At 55.9% G+C, this 14,363-nt stretch overlaps 1 protein-coding gene across 1 annotated transcript in view; it reads left to right on the forward strand.

Moving 5' to 3' along the window:
- The window catches only part of GNAI2 (G protein subunit alpha i2), a 195,500-nt gene that overhangs the window by 145,373 nt on the left and 35,764 nt on the right, over positions 1-14,363 (forward strand). Inside the window, exon 5 of the mRNA XM_073352601.1 lies at positions 13,383-13,511. Coding sequence (XP_073208702.1) covers positions 13,383-13,511 — 129 coding nt within the window. The remainder of the gene's footprint in view (positions 1-13,382; positions 13,512-14,363) is intronic.

Raw genomic sequence — 14,363 nt, forward strand, 5'->3', positions numbered from 1 at the left:
ATGTCGGGGGTCCGCCCCTTGCCTGCCCGTTTCGGTGGGCCACAGGGCTGTCGGGGGTCCCTCCAGAGGATAGCCAGGGTCTAGTGACCCTGGCCCCCCATACACTGCGAGAGGAGCTGCGGGAGTTCCTTGAGGACGTCCGTGGCTCCCGTAACAAGGTGCAGCTCGCTCTCCAGCGATGGGGGGACTTCCATCAAATCCTCCGGGCCGCGAGGGCCCTCATGGGGGAGGATAAAAGGACTGGGAAGCAGGCCGCTGTGGCCTATCAGCAGGTCCACCACTTCTGTGACTCCTTACTCACCTACGGGGTAGGTCACGGATTCTTGCACGGTCTGTTGGGAGCCGCAAGCGTCCCTGCTGGCGAGGATCCCCCCCAGCCCTCCTCATGGCACCTCTCACCATCGCAACATTGATCACCCGGGGCTGTAGGATGGATCTCCGCAGGTGCCAGGTGCTCTCCTTCCTTCGGGAGTGGGGATACTCCTGTGGTTTTCCTACAGGAGACCCATACGGATCCGGCCGCTGAAGACAGCTGGCGGCTGGACTGGGGGGACAGGGTCTACTTTAGCCATCTCACAGTTCGTACGGCTGGAGTGGTGACCCTGTTCTCCCCCGGCCTACAGTGCTGGGGGTTGCCGAGGCTGTGCCAGGCCACCTGCTGCACCTCCGGGTCCGTATTGAGGGGCTCTTGGTCAATCTTGTTAACGTCTATGCCCTGACATTGGGCCTGGAGCGGCTGCGTTTCTTTCAGCAGGGGTCTGCCTTCCTCGGCACCTTGGATCCTCGCGAGTGCCTGGTCCTGGGCGGGGACTTGAATGCTACCCTCGAGAAGCGGGACCGCTCGGGGACCGAGCAGTGCCCGGCTGCAGCGGACGTCCTCCGGGAGATAGTCTAACACCACTCCCTGGTGGACGTCTGGCATGACCACCACCCAGATGACGTCTCGACGTTCACCTTTGTCCAGGTGGAGGCCCATTGGTCGTGCCACTCCCAGTTGGACCACATCTATTTATCACGTTTCCACATTTCACGGGCCCACTCCTTCAGCATCTGGCCGGCCCCGTTCTCCGATCATCCTTTAGTCACCATGACGGCCTCTCTCTGCGCAGAGAGGCTGGGGCCGGCCTATTGGCATTTTAACAACAGCTTGTTGGAGGATGTGGGCTTCATGGTGTCCTTCTGGGAGTTCTGGCTGGCGTGGCGAGGGCAGCGGCGAGACCTAGGGAAGGTGCACGCCCGGCTCTTCTGCCGTGACTACACCTGGGGTGCCAGCCGACGGAGGGATGCGGCGATAGGGCAGTTGGAACGGGAGGTCTTAGGGCTGAAGAGGCTTCTGGCCGCCAGCCCTGAGGATCTATCCCTCTGCGGGGCATGCCGGGAGAAGCGGGAGGAGCTCCGGGCCCTCGAGGACCATCAGGCCCGGGGTGCCTTTGTTCAATCCCGCATCCGCCTCCTTTGGGAGATGGATCGCAGCTCCCACTTCTTCTACACCCTGGAGAAAAAGAGGGGGGCCAAGAAGCATGTCGCCTGCCTCCTAGCAGAGGACTGCACCCCCCTCAAGGATCCGGCAGAGATGTGCGGGAGGGCCAGCGCCTTCTATGCAAGCCTTTTCTCCCCAGATCCGACCGATCCTAACGCTTGCAGAGTGCTCTGGGATGAACTCCAGACGGTCAGCACGGGCGACCGAGACCGGCTAGAGCTGCCTCTCACTCTGGCAGAGTTCTCGGAAGCCTTCCGTTGCATGCCCACCAATAAATCTCTGGGCATGGACGGGCTGACCGTGGAGTTCTACCGTGTGTTCTGGGACTTCCTTAGCCCAGACCTAGTCACCGTCTGGGCCAAGTCTTTACAGAGCGGGGTTCTCCCTCTTTCGTGCAGGTGAGCTGTGCTTGCCTTATTGCCGAAGAAGGGGGACCTCCGCGATTTACGAAATTGGCGTCCCGCCTCGCTCCTCAGCACGAACTAACTACAAGGTCGTAGCGAAAGCCATCTTGCTGCTCCTAGGGTCCGTGCTGGCGGACGTGGTCCACCCAGACCAGACCTACACCCTCCCGGGCCACACCATCTTTGACAATCTGTATCTGGTCCAGGACCTCTTGGAACTCGGGTGCAGGGATGGTCTGTCATTTGCCCTCCTTTCCCTGGATCAGGAGAAGGTGTTCGACAGGGTGGACCACGGGTATCTCCTGAGCACTCTGCAAGCGTTTGGCTTCGGACCCCAGTTTATAGGTTTTCTCTGGGTGCTGTACACCTCCGCAGAGTGTCTGGTCCAGCTCAACTGGACCCTGACCGAACCGGTCAGCTTCAAGTGAGGAGTACGACAGGGGTGCCCCCTCTCGGGCCAGCTGTACGCTCTGGCGATCGAGCCCTTCCTCTGTCTCCTCTGCAGGAGGTTGATGGGGTTGGTGCTGCAGGAGCTGGAGCTGCGGCTGGTCCTGTTGGCATATGCTGATGATGTGCTCCTCGTGGTCCAGGACCAGAACGACTTGACATGGGTGGAGGCTTGCCAGACCATCTACTCGGAAGCCTCCTCTGCCCCAGTCAACTGGGTCAAGAGCTCTGGCTTGGTGGTAGGGGAATGATGGCAGGCGAGCTCCCTCCCACCCGCTCTTCAGGCCATCCGGTGGACCGCGGGTCCACTGCTCTATCTCAGCGTTTACCTTTCTGCCACGCATCCCTCTCCGCCGGAGAACTGGCACAATTTAGAGGGCGGGGTAATAGAGCGGCTCCAGAAATGGATAGGACTACTCTGGTGCCTCTCCCTTCGAGGGCTTAATCAACTAGTCCTGTCCATGCTCTGGTACCGGCTCAACACCTTGGTCCCGGCCCCGGGTTTCCTGGCCAACCTCCGGACATCGATTCTGGAGTTCTTCTGGTCAGGACTGCACTGGGTCTCTGCAGGGGTTCTCCATCTACCCCTGGAGGAGGGGGGGCAGGGCATGAAGTGTCTCCACACTCAGGTCCATGTCTTCCACCTCCAGGCCCTGCAGAGGCTCCTTTATGGTGCAGGTAATCCGGTATGGAGCGTACTGGCGCATGCCTTCCTGCGCCACTTCCAAGGGCTCCAATGTGACTGGCAGCTTCCTTACCTCCATCCGAGAGGTCTTCCGCGAGACCTCTCTGGGCTGCCGGTCTTCTACCAGGACCTCCTCCAGACCTGGAAACTGTTTACAGTGACTAGGTCCTTGGCGGCCTCCATGGGGGAAGATCTCCTTGCAGAGCCCCTGCAGCTCCGTGTGCAGGTGGCAGAGTCCCCCTCGGTGCGCCAGAGGTTGGTCCTGGCAGAGGTCACAAGAGTCTGAGACCTCCTGGACTACGACCGGAGAGACTGGCTGGATCTCCTGACGCTCGCTCAGCACATGGGGCTCTCCAGACCTCATACTCCCTGGCGCGTACTTCAGGAGGTGAAAGCCACTTTGCCACCTGCTGCTCGGGTTTACCTCGACCGGGTCCTGCGTGAGGGCGTGCCCCGCCCACCCTCCACCCCAGGCCCGCTGGACCTTTTCATTGGGCCCCTGCCCCGTGGACCCAACCGACCCTCCCCCACCCCTTCACCATGAGCCGGCTGCACGAGCTGCAGCCGGTCTGCTTCCAGACCGCGCCAAGGAAACATCTACACATGCTCATGCTCCACACCCTTCACGCTCTCACCCTCATGTCCTGCCCCGATTCAAAATGACGGGACCTCCTGCCACCTTTGGAGGGTGAGGAGCCCCAGTGGGCCAGCCTATATTCCACCTTGGTCCCGAGGACCGCCGGGGATATCCGTTGGCGGCTCCTTCACGGAGCCTTGAGTAAGGGCATGTACTTGGCACGGTTCACTCCTATCCCAGACACCTGCCCCTTTTGCGGCGTGAGGGAAACCCTGGCACACACATATTTGGAGTGTGCCAGGCTGCAGCCCCTATTCCAGCTCCTCACCAATATTTTATTACGTTTTTGGTTGCACTTTCCCCTCACCTTCTTATTTATGCACTCCCTATCTGCGGCCCCACAAAGTCACGGGATCTCCTGGTCAACCTCCTCCTGGCCCTGGCTAAAGTGGCCATCTATAAAACCAGGGTGAGGAGGTTGGCCGATGGAGTCTCCTGTGACTGTGGGGCCTATTTCCGATCCTCCGTAAATTCACGTATCCGGGCAGAGTTCCTCTGGGCGGCGTCCACTGACTCCCTTGACGCCTTTGAGGAGCAGTGGGCGCTGTCTGGGGTTCTCTGCTCGGTGTCCCCATCCGGTTCTCTTCGTTTGACCCTTTGACCACACTCCTGTCCCTGTTATTTCATTAGTTGTCCCCTGGATTTATTTGGTGTCCAGGTCCTGTGGATCCCCCTCTTAGGCTGTGGGGGAGCCTTTAGCAGTGGGTGGGCTTTGCCCGCCCACTTCCCGGATCCCAATAGGATCACTCTCCTGTAGCCATCTGGCCCGACCCTGTCACAGTACCCAACGCCGGAGGCTGTGGGTCGGTGGCTAGACAGAGTGATGACCAAGGCCAGGTTTACACTATGGTGTCTGCCTGCAGAGCTGGGCCAGGCAGGGTGTGAAGCAGTCCGACCATCGTAGCTGTGCCAGCGGAAGGCCCTAGTGGAGATGCAGCTTTGCTGTCAGGACTGTGCTTTCACCAGTGGAGCTTGATTCGCTTGTGGGGGTTGGTTTCACTATCCAGGGACAAAGTGCAGCTTTCCCCAGTGCCGCTGCACCCACGCTAGGAGCGTTGCCAGTATAGCTGTACTGGTAAAGCATGGCTAGTGTGTGTATAGCCAAGACAGCCCAAGAAGTAGGACACAGCCAGCGATTTACCTCTGCAAATAAGCCACCTTAATTATCTTTGTTTTCCCAGGGCTTATTGTCAGCACACAGCTAATAGGACAGTGACAATAAGCTGGTATCTCTTTGCATCTAACGATAAGCACAGGGCAAAGGCTGTGTTTCTTTGGATGATCTTGCATAAGCTTTTCTCAGCCGAGCAGGAGTCCAGGAGCTCTCCACCCTTCCTTGCTTTGTTGTGCCAGTGTTACGTAGAAAGGCCGCCTGGCCTGCGGCAGGGAACTTGTAGCTGTGCGGGAAGGAACTCGGTAATGCTCGTGATAATGGAACCACTCCATGGGAGGGCTGCAATCAGAACAAAGTGGCAGGCACAGTGTGTGCTGGCTGTACCCAGACAGTCCCGCATGGGTGTGGGATCCTGCAGACTCCTCCCCCAGTCACCAGCATCACAGGAAAAGCTCAGTTTCTGCCAGGAGCAGCCAAGGGAAGCTAGAGATCCCCTTGGTGAGGGAACTGCATTGATCATCCCGGATAAACTCTTCAAATCTAGATGTGGCCCTAGCGTCAGGGTTGATTCATTTGTTGTTGATTTGTATTGCCAGGGCTAGTGGGTAGGGTGTGGCACTGAGACTATGCTTTGATTTCTCGCAGTGCCACAGGCTTCCTGGGTGACCATGGGCCTGTCTACCTTGGGGAAGGGTGACTGGTACAGCTTATCTTGGTTCCCCAAACAAAATAAGCCATAAGCCCTCTTTCACCAGTGTAACTGTCTGCACGAAGGCCTTTGTCAGTGCTGAAATGTCACCCTCCCCACAAGCAACATAGCTCAATCGGCAAACATTTCTAGTGTAAACCTGGCCTAATTCTCCCCAGTCTCAGCTCCGCGTCTGTACAGTGGGGATAATGCCACTGCCTAGCCCACACGTGTGCGGGGGTGGTAAAATCCATAGATGACTCTGAGATTAGGGCCATATAAGTAAGGCTGCGGGTAAGCACTGGCTGCTGCTGGGGCAGTCTTGGGCCACCCTCTCCCACCCCCCAGCAGCAGAGTTTGGGTGTGGGAGGGGGCAGGGGATTGGGGCACAGGACAGGGTGAGGTGAGCTCTGGTCAGGACTTACCTGTGAGAGCTCCCCGGAAGCCGCAACATCCCCCTTGCACAGTTGCTAGGTGGGGGCGTGGCCAGGCAGCACTGCCTTGGCTCAGAGTGCTGGCTTCACAGCTCCCATTGGCTGGGAACCATGGCCAATGGGAGCTGCGGAGGCAGCACGCAGAGCTGCCTGGCCACACCTCTGCCTAGCAGGTGAGCGAGGGGGATGTCGCTGCTTCTGGGGAGCCCCCCAGGTAAGCACCTCCCAGAGCCCACCTCACCCTGTCCCGTTCCCCTACCACACCCAAACTGTGCTGCTGCTGGTGGGGGAGGTGCGGAGCCAGGTAGGGAGCCTGCTGGCCGCGCCCCCCAGCAGCAGCGGGGGTCCCCGGCTGCGCGCTGCTACCCATGGACCCCAGCTCCCTGCTCCCAAGTTTGTCGGGTATATAGTAAGAGTCATGGACAGGTCACGGGCCGTGAATGTTTGTTTATTGCCCATGACCTGTCCATGACTTTTACTAAAAATACCCAGGACTAAAACGTAGCCTTACATATAAGTAACTGGATGGTGTGTAAAGTCCCAGTCAAGATCGGGACTCACGGTGCTAGGTACTGTATGTACACTAACTCGCTGGGATCAGTGGGCACTGTGTTCCTAACTCCCTTAGGTGCCTTTAACTTCCAGACAGCGAGAGACTGTCCATGCCTCCCAGAGCTTACCAGTGAAATAGATGAGCCAAAGGCTGGGAGACCAGGATGGCCTGTTCCTCCCCTCCCCCCCCCCCCCTTGCTCCCTGGTGGTCGTTGCTGCTCTGGTGAAACATAAGCCTGCCACTTGAGAGCTTTAGCCTTTGGGAAGGAGACTGGATCTCCGCAGCGCCCATCCCCCTCGCTGGAGAGTTGCCCTAGCATAGGCGCCGACTCTGTGGGTGCTCTGGGGCTCAAGCACCTGGGGCACAGCTGTTCGGCAGTTGAGGGAGGCACTTGGGGGAGAGCAGTGGCCGGAAGCCTCGGGGGAGGGGTTGGAGCAGGGTGGGAAGAGCTGGAGTGAGGGCGAGGCCTCGGGGGTGGGGTGGAGTGGAGTGGGGGCAGGGTCTTGAGGGAAAGGGCGGAGCAGTATGGGAAGTGGTGAAGCGAGGGCGGGGCCTCGGGAGGGGGCAGAGTGGGGTGGGACCTTGGGGCGGAGTGAGGGTGGAGCATCCCCCAGGGGAAAAAAATAAAACTCGGTGCCTATGTGCCCTAGTCTTTAGGGTGCCGGTAGGGCTGCAAGCCCTCTAATAAGCATTCCCTGGGGGTCTCCAGGAGGGGGTGGTGCAAACAGATCACAAGACCCTGCTCTCTGGAGCCGCCAGTGTGTGTAAGCCACGGCTGCCTTGGCAGCACTTCACTTTGTCTTGTTAAGTGGGGAAAGTGCAGCACCCTCCGCCCCCCTCCCCAGCAGGGCTCTTGGGTTGCATTGCCCCAGCACGGAGCTGCAGTGCTGCCCACGCAGCGGTTCGTTCCCCACTGGCTGAGCTGCAGCGTTCCTTGCCTCACTTTCCCCTTTGTCATGGTGTTGGGGCTCTAATGCAGGACAAACGGGGGTAACTCGCCTTGCCAAGGATGCTGGGACCCCCTGTGGCCCTGGAACTAGCGAATCTTTACTGCGAATGCAAAGCAGCAGCCGTCAGGAAAGACTTGAGCTGCCACAAGCTTTTCTCTGAGTTCAGGCCTTGTCATCTCAGCGGCCCCAGGGCTAATGCATTGTTTGTGTAGCACCAAGCCGCAAACGGGGCTTATTGGCCCTCCAGCCAGCTAAGGAATCACTTCAGGGACTCAGAGGGTTAAGGACACTCAGCAGGTGGGAAAAGGGAGTTTCTGATCTCTAACCCAATGTGGCGCACCCTGTGCTAGCGGAGCTTGGAATCCTCATGACAGCCTGGTCCCCAGTGGGAGAGGAGGGCGGGGAAGGGGGGAGGTGTACGAAAGGCCACAATAGCAGTTCAGCTTGTGCAGCCCAGCCCAGCCCCTGGCTTTTGCTTCCTGTTTTTGTACTGTGAGGCTGAAAGAGTTTCCGGCTGTTTTTGAGCAGCCAGCTCATTTGCATAATGCGGTCAGGCCTTTCTTTTTAAAGAAGAGAGTGAGCATGCTGGAGCCATGCCCTCGGAGTGGGTGAAGCTCCGGCTTTGGGCAGGGCCGGCATCCCCTCCTGCGGGGATCTCTGGGGCTAGGAGGGTGCAGAGAACACCCAGTGTCTTCCTGCAAGCGCACCTGCTCACTGGACTGAAGACCAGAAAAAAATCTGGGGGCCAGATGCGCAGCTGGTGTAAATCAACATCACTTTATGGTCTTTGCTGCTGAGCCATTGGCCAGAGCCACTGGCTCCCTGCCTGGCACTGGTATTTCAGGCTCCCCTTTGATCCCTTGGCTCTCCCTCTCACATTAAGTGTGTTCCCCTGGTGGCCCTGAGGCCACTCCCTTACCATTCGTATGCAGGTGCTCTATCTCACAATGACCATGGGCGTGCTCACTGCCAGGAGCTCAGGGAGTGGAACAGCTCATGTGGAAGCCAGGTGGATGCACCGCAAGGAGCTGGTGGCTGTTGCATCGTCCAGCCAGCCTCAGGGTAGGGACCCGTGTTGAAGGTTAGCATTCCAGTCTTCGGTCCCTACTAGAGGTCTAGCTTTAAATGTGGTTTTCAGCAGACTCCAGACCTGGGGCTTGGACATTTTGAGGTTTCTCTGAGATGAGTGTGCCCAGCACCTGCCAGCTTTCCCATGTGTCGGGTATTGACATGTCCTGGAGCATGTGCATCTGGCAGAGTGAGGGATGGACAGCATGCCTGAGCTCTGGCTGAGATTCACCTATGCAAATCCCACTTGCCTGCAGTGCTCTCTTGGGAGCAGTGCCCGGAAAGCCTCATGTAGGCAGACTTGCACTGCATGCAAATGTTTGCAGGTGGCAGGATCTCCTTGGGCCATGCTGTGGCTGATCAGGAGGCAAGGCCTTTCATGTGCTCCTTGGTGTGGGCCCAAACTTGGGACTTGTCCCTGCTTTGCTGCAGGCTGCTCTCTGCTGGGGGCACAAACCCATCTTGTGACGCAAGCTGCAACTTCCATTCCCCAGCTCTTGAAGAGCAGCCTTTAAAACTCCCTTGGAAGGGAAATGGATGTTAATTAGCACAGTGGGAAAGTGAGGAGCTCTCCTGAGGGATACGTGTTACTCTGTGATTTTTCCCATGTAATAACTGCGCTGCACCTGCCATTCCCCAGCCCAGTCCCCTTTGTCCTCTGTGATGGAGGGGAATCTGTCATCTCAAAGTTTAGCTCTCACCAGATTAGGGTGCTGCAAATCCCCTGATTAACATGGTTCTAATTTGCTTAAAGGATGCCTGAGTGTAATAATCGAATTAAGCAACTGAGCTGGGGCAATTTAAACTCTCGCTGACCTCCCAGGCAGTGTCCTGGGCAGGATTCCTGAGCCTGCAACGTCAAATGTTCAAAGGTGCTGCTGTGCTCGGATACTGCTTTTGTAGACTGCTTCCTAGACTGAGTCCACAGTAACTGCCAGTGCTACCCAGAGCTCAGACTTATCCCCAACGGCTTTGAAGCAGAGAGAAAGGACTGGCCCTGAAGTTTGCTTGGCAGATGAAAGTTCTGTAGATACTTGATGCCAGGCTACTGGAGCTGGCGGTCACAGTAGAAGTACGTAAGGTTGGAGTACAGATGTGCAGGCTTGATCCTGCTGGGGGCTCTGATTTGTGCACCACACCCATCCAGAGCCTTTGCTTTAAAACCCCATGATGCCAGTCTGATGAGCTGAGACAGCATACTTGCCTCTCCCTTGTCACCGCCTCTGGGACCACCAGGGCTTCCCGTGCGTTCGACAGGGCTACATCTCCAGGTGTAATCTGCTGTCCTGTCTGTGAGATCTCTTGGATTAAGGCCATTTTCACCAGTCATTGTACAGGTCTCAGCTGAGGGAGAAAGCCTTGAGCTAGGTTTCTGTCACAGACTGCTCCCTCTGCTGGAAAGATCAGGACTCTAAAGACAGGTTTCAGAGTAACAGCCGTGTTAGTCTGTATTCGCAAAAAGAAAAGGAGGACTTGTGGCACCTTAGAGACTAACCAATTTATTAGAGCATAAGCTTTCGTGAGCTACAGCTCACTTCTTCAGATGCATATCGTGGAAACTGCAGCAGGCTTTATATATACACAGAGAATATGAAACAATACCTATTCCCACCCCACTGTCCTGCTGGTAAAAGAGTGACTTACGCTAAATCTAGCAGCCAACACTTGATCGGGATCCCCAAAATGTCACCAGTGGAGCACTGAATTGCCCTTCCCTGTAATTCAGAGGGTCTGTCTGCACTGCAGTTGGGTGGTGAGATTGCAGCATGTGTAGACTTGCTCACACTAGCTTTGATCTAGCCAGCACAAGTAACAATAGCAGTGAGGCTTCAGCTGTATGGGCTTGCCTCGCCCACCCAGAACCCCTAAACATCCTCGAGTGGCCCCTGCCTATCACTGCTATTGTTACTTGAGCTAGCTTTGCTCTAGCTCAGAGGTTCTCAAACTGTGGTCCGTTCTCCATTCAGGAGGTCCGTGGATAGTTCCGTCTAAGGTGCACACGAGAGAATAAAGGGCCACCCACCTAATTAGTGGAGTTACGCAGGCGTGGCTCCACTAATTAGGTGCCTGGACCCTGGAGAAGATGCACGTGTAAGGTGGGGTGGTGGCCTTGGGGGGAATAATTGGTAGGTGGGAGGGGGTAGTGGGGTGAGAAGAGGGGGTGGGGGGAATTTGGTATGTGCAGGGCTGTGGTGGTTAGAGAAAGAGGCAACTTTCCCTAGCTCCAAGGCTGCAGCTGCAGGAGAGAGATGGCTCTCCTTCCCAGCCTCTGGTCTGGGGCTGCTGCGATGGGGGAGACACCCCCTCCTTCCCAGCCCCAGTAGGGAGGAGAGGGAGAGACCCCCCACTCCTTCCCAGCCTCCGAGGGCACATCCATTGCATTAGAAAGGTAAGACTAGGGATATTAAAATATGAGTTGTGTGCTTTTATTTGTGGAACAAAAAAATGTTTAAGGTTTTTTTATGTAGTGCTTTTATCCAAAGTGCTTTACAATAGTTAGCTAACGGTACAAACGACATTTGGAAAGATCATTAAGTGGTCGGCCGAGACCCTCAGCAATTTTCAACTGGTCCACTTAATAATAATAATAATAAAAAAAAAAAAAAAGGTTTGAGAACCACTGCTCTAGTTAGATCAGAGCTAGTGTGGGTCTGTCTACATATGCTGCAGCCACACCTCCTATTGTGGTGTAGGTACCCCCAGAGGTGCAGCCTGGGTGGGCTGTAGGCCCCAGCATGAATGCTATGCCTTGATCTGAGCAGCCTGGACGCAAGGCATGCCAGGACCTGTGGATTCAGCACCCCACATCTCTATTGTTGTGGGGTGGGGATTATGCTTAGTTAAGGACTTAATCCGGGGGGGATCTTTGAATCGCACCAGGAGCAGTACAGGATCGTCACGCTCTTGGTGTTTTGGGGAAGCCACTCTTTGCATCTTGTCAGCCCTTCTCCCAACTCCTCCAACAGGACCCCGCGCAGCTGTGCTGCACGCAGCGAGGGCCCTATGAACTGTGCCGGGGCGGAAGGGGTAGGGAGTGTTTGCTGATCATCTCCAGCTGGCAACGGAGGCAGTTGCCCCATCAGGGTATTTCTGCCTGGGCTGCAGCACTGCCTTCCCATCTCCTCCCCTACGTCGGCACCTCCCTCTTCCTCCCAGGATGGAGGGGTTTGTGTTTTTGACTATAAATGGTGCACAACCATCAATTGTTTCCGCTCTTTGTGTGGTTTGTTGCCATAGTGATGAATACTTTCCTTTCTTCGTTTTTTCCTGAGAGCAGCTCCGTATCAATGCAGCTCCGTAGCTGTGATTAGCTCAGAATGGGGTGGGGAAAAAACAGCCCTGCCCTGAGCACCAGACAGGATCTACTCCTCCAGAAAAGCTCCAGTTATACCCAGGGACTGCACTCTACCCAGCCAGGAGCAAGGAAATCCACAAGGCTGGCAGATACATGCTGCAGAGCAGCATAACACAGTAATGGTGCACAAGACCCCCACCTTTACAAATGGGGCTTGTTTTCAGAATGATGCAGCCATGGCCCTTGGTTTGACTGTACCAGCCTCACTATTTCAATAGCTCAGAAGACCTCTGACGGGTTTCAATGGGGAGCAAAATCCTTTAGCTAGTGCAGATGACTCCCACTAGTGAAAGTACTGAGTAAAAATGCAGGAGGAGCCAAAGTTCAGTCTACATATTCAGCCCCCAGCCTGCCTGGACTACACATCCCACCATGCAGTGCTCCACCTTGATTGAGGAGCCTGCTGCACTGCATGCTGGGACATGCTACAGGTTGGAGACTGACTGGCTAAGCAGCAGTTCTTCAGAAAAGGACCTAGGGATTACAGTGGATGAGAAGCTGGATATGAGTCAGCAGTGTGCCCTTGTTGCCAAGAAGGCTAATGGCATGTTGGGCTGCATTAGTAGGAGCACTGCCAGCAGATCGAGGGAAGTGATTATTTCCCTCTATTCGGCACTGGTGAGGCCACATCTGGAGTATTGCATCCAGTTTTGGGTCCCCCACTACAGAAGGGATGTGGACAAATTGGAGAGAGTCCAGCAGAGGGCAACGAAAATGATCGGGGCCTGGGGCATGTGACTTACGAGAAGAGGCTGAGGGAACTGGGCTTGTTTAGTCTGCAGAAGAAAAGAGTAAGGGGGGATTTGATAGCAGCCTTCAACTACCTGAAGGGGGGTTCCAAAGAGGATGGAGCTCGGCTGTTCTCAGTGGTGGCAGATGACAGAACAAGAAGCAATGGTCTCAAGTTGCAGTGTGGGTGGTCTCGGTTGGATATTAGAAAACACTATTTCACTAGGAGGGTGATGAGGCACTGGAATGGGTTACCTAAGGAGGTGGTGGAATCTCCATCCTTAGAAGTTTTTAAGGCTTGGCTTGACAAAGCGCTGGCTGGGATGATTTAGTTGGTGTTAGTCCTGCTTTGAGCAGGGGATTGGACTAGATGACCCCCTGAGGTCTCTTCCAACCCTAATCTTCTATGATTCTGTGTAGTTTCCATGAGCCATGCCTCCGTATGGAGGATGAAGCGCAGCTGGGGTCGCTTTCTCACATGATTCCTCACCCGCAGTTTGTTTGGGCTGAGGCTGCATGCTCTCTCTAGGGAACGGATCCAGCTTGCTGGAATCTCTGCCAGCCTCTTTCCCCTACTCGCTGGCCTGGAGGTAGGTGTGAAGGGGACTTTATTTAACAAACATGGAAATGTTCCCTGGGCAGCTATACTCCCATCATCCTGCCATACCGGTGGGTCTGAGTCCCTCTGGAACCAATGCTGCAATGTGGCCCACTTTCCTGTTTTCCCCCAAAGCACCCGGTCTGTGCAGTAGCTGAGAGAGCAGAGCCCTGAGACCGCACCAAGCCACGTCCTTTGGCTTGCCTTGCTGACTCAGCTTCCTTTGTGTTCTCTTGGCAGCTACCTGAATGACCTGGAGAGGATAGCCAGAGGGGACTACATTCCAACCCAGCAGGATGTGCTAAGGACCAGGGTGAAGACCACGGGCATTGTAGAGACTCACTTCACGTTTAAGGATCTGCATTTCAAGTAAGTGGGAGCTGCAAGACATGCCAGCCCCTTCATTTCACTTCTCCTGGTGTCACTTGGGCTCATCCCATTCAACCTTAGCTTTCCCTAGGAAGACGGGAACCTGTCCTGCCAGCAAAGCAATTCTCTCAGCGTGGCGCACCTGCAAATGCTTTGGCTTTTAACAAGGCAGTGCAGCCTCTGGGTCTAAGCATGTGGCGCCCTATCTTGAGCCTTGCAGACTTGGGCCAATGTGGGCTGTTGCATGCTGGGACTTGCAGCCCTTACGCGGGTCAGGCCTGAGAAGGCGTACAGCTTTAATTAGCTTTCTTATGTCAAAGGTAGGGGCAACCCGCTTGTATCCTTGCAGGCAGCCTGCCAGAGTATCTTCATTGCACACTAAGCCCAGGTTCCAGCATGGGTTTGAGCCCAAGCCACCTTTCCAGCCACACACAAATCAGTCTGTCTCAGGTCTGACCCTGCTAGAAGGTGGGTCAGAGCCTGAGTCCCGTCATTTTTGCAGTGTGGACGTGGCTCAAGCCGCAGCCCTGTGTCAGAAGGCCACGTAGTGCAGCGTGGATGCATTAGCACAGTGCAGTGTGGACACTCGAGCATGGGCTTGGAAACACTGAGCGCATAAACCCGAGTCCCCCAAACCCAGGTTTAGTGTGCTGTTGTAGACACAACATAGGTGCTGATAGTTTGGGCCGTGCTGTCTAATGTGTCTGTAGCTGAATCCTTGCCCAGCCTAACAGCCGGCCTGCTGGGAGCTAGGCTCGACTCGGCAACGCTGACTCTCACTGAGGAGTTCAGCCGGCCTGTGAGAACGTCCCCTCCATTTGTGTCCCGCTGCAACTGGCAGCCAGGCTGGAA

This window comes from Lepidochelys kempii, chromosome 7 (genome assembly GCF_965140285.1).
Source record: "Lepidochelys kempii isolate rLepKem1 chromosome 7, rLepKem1.hap1, whole genome shotgun sequence".
Lineage (NCBI taxonomy): Eukaryota > Metazoa > Chordata > Testudines > Cheloniidae > Lepidochelys > Lepidochelys kempii.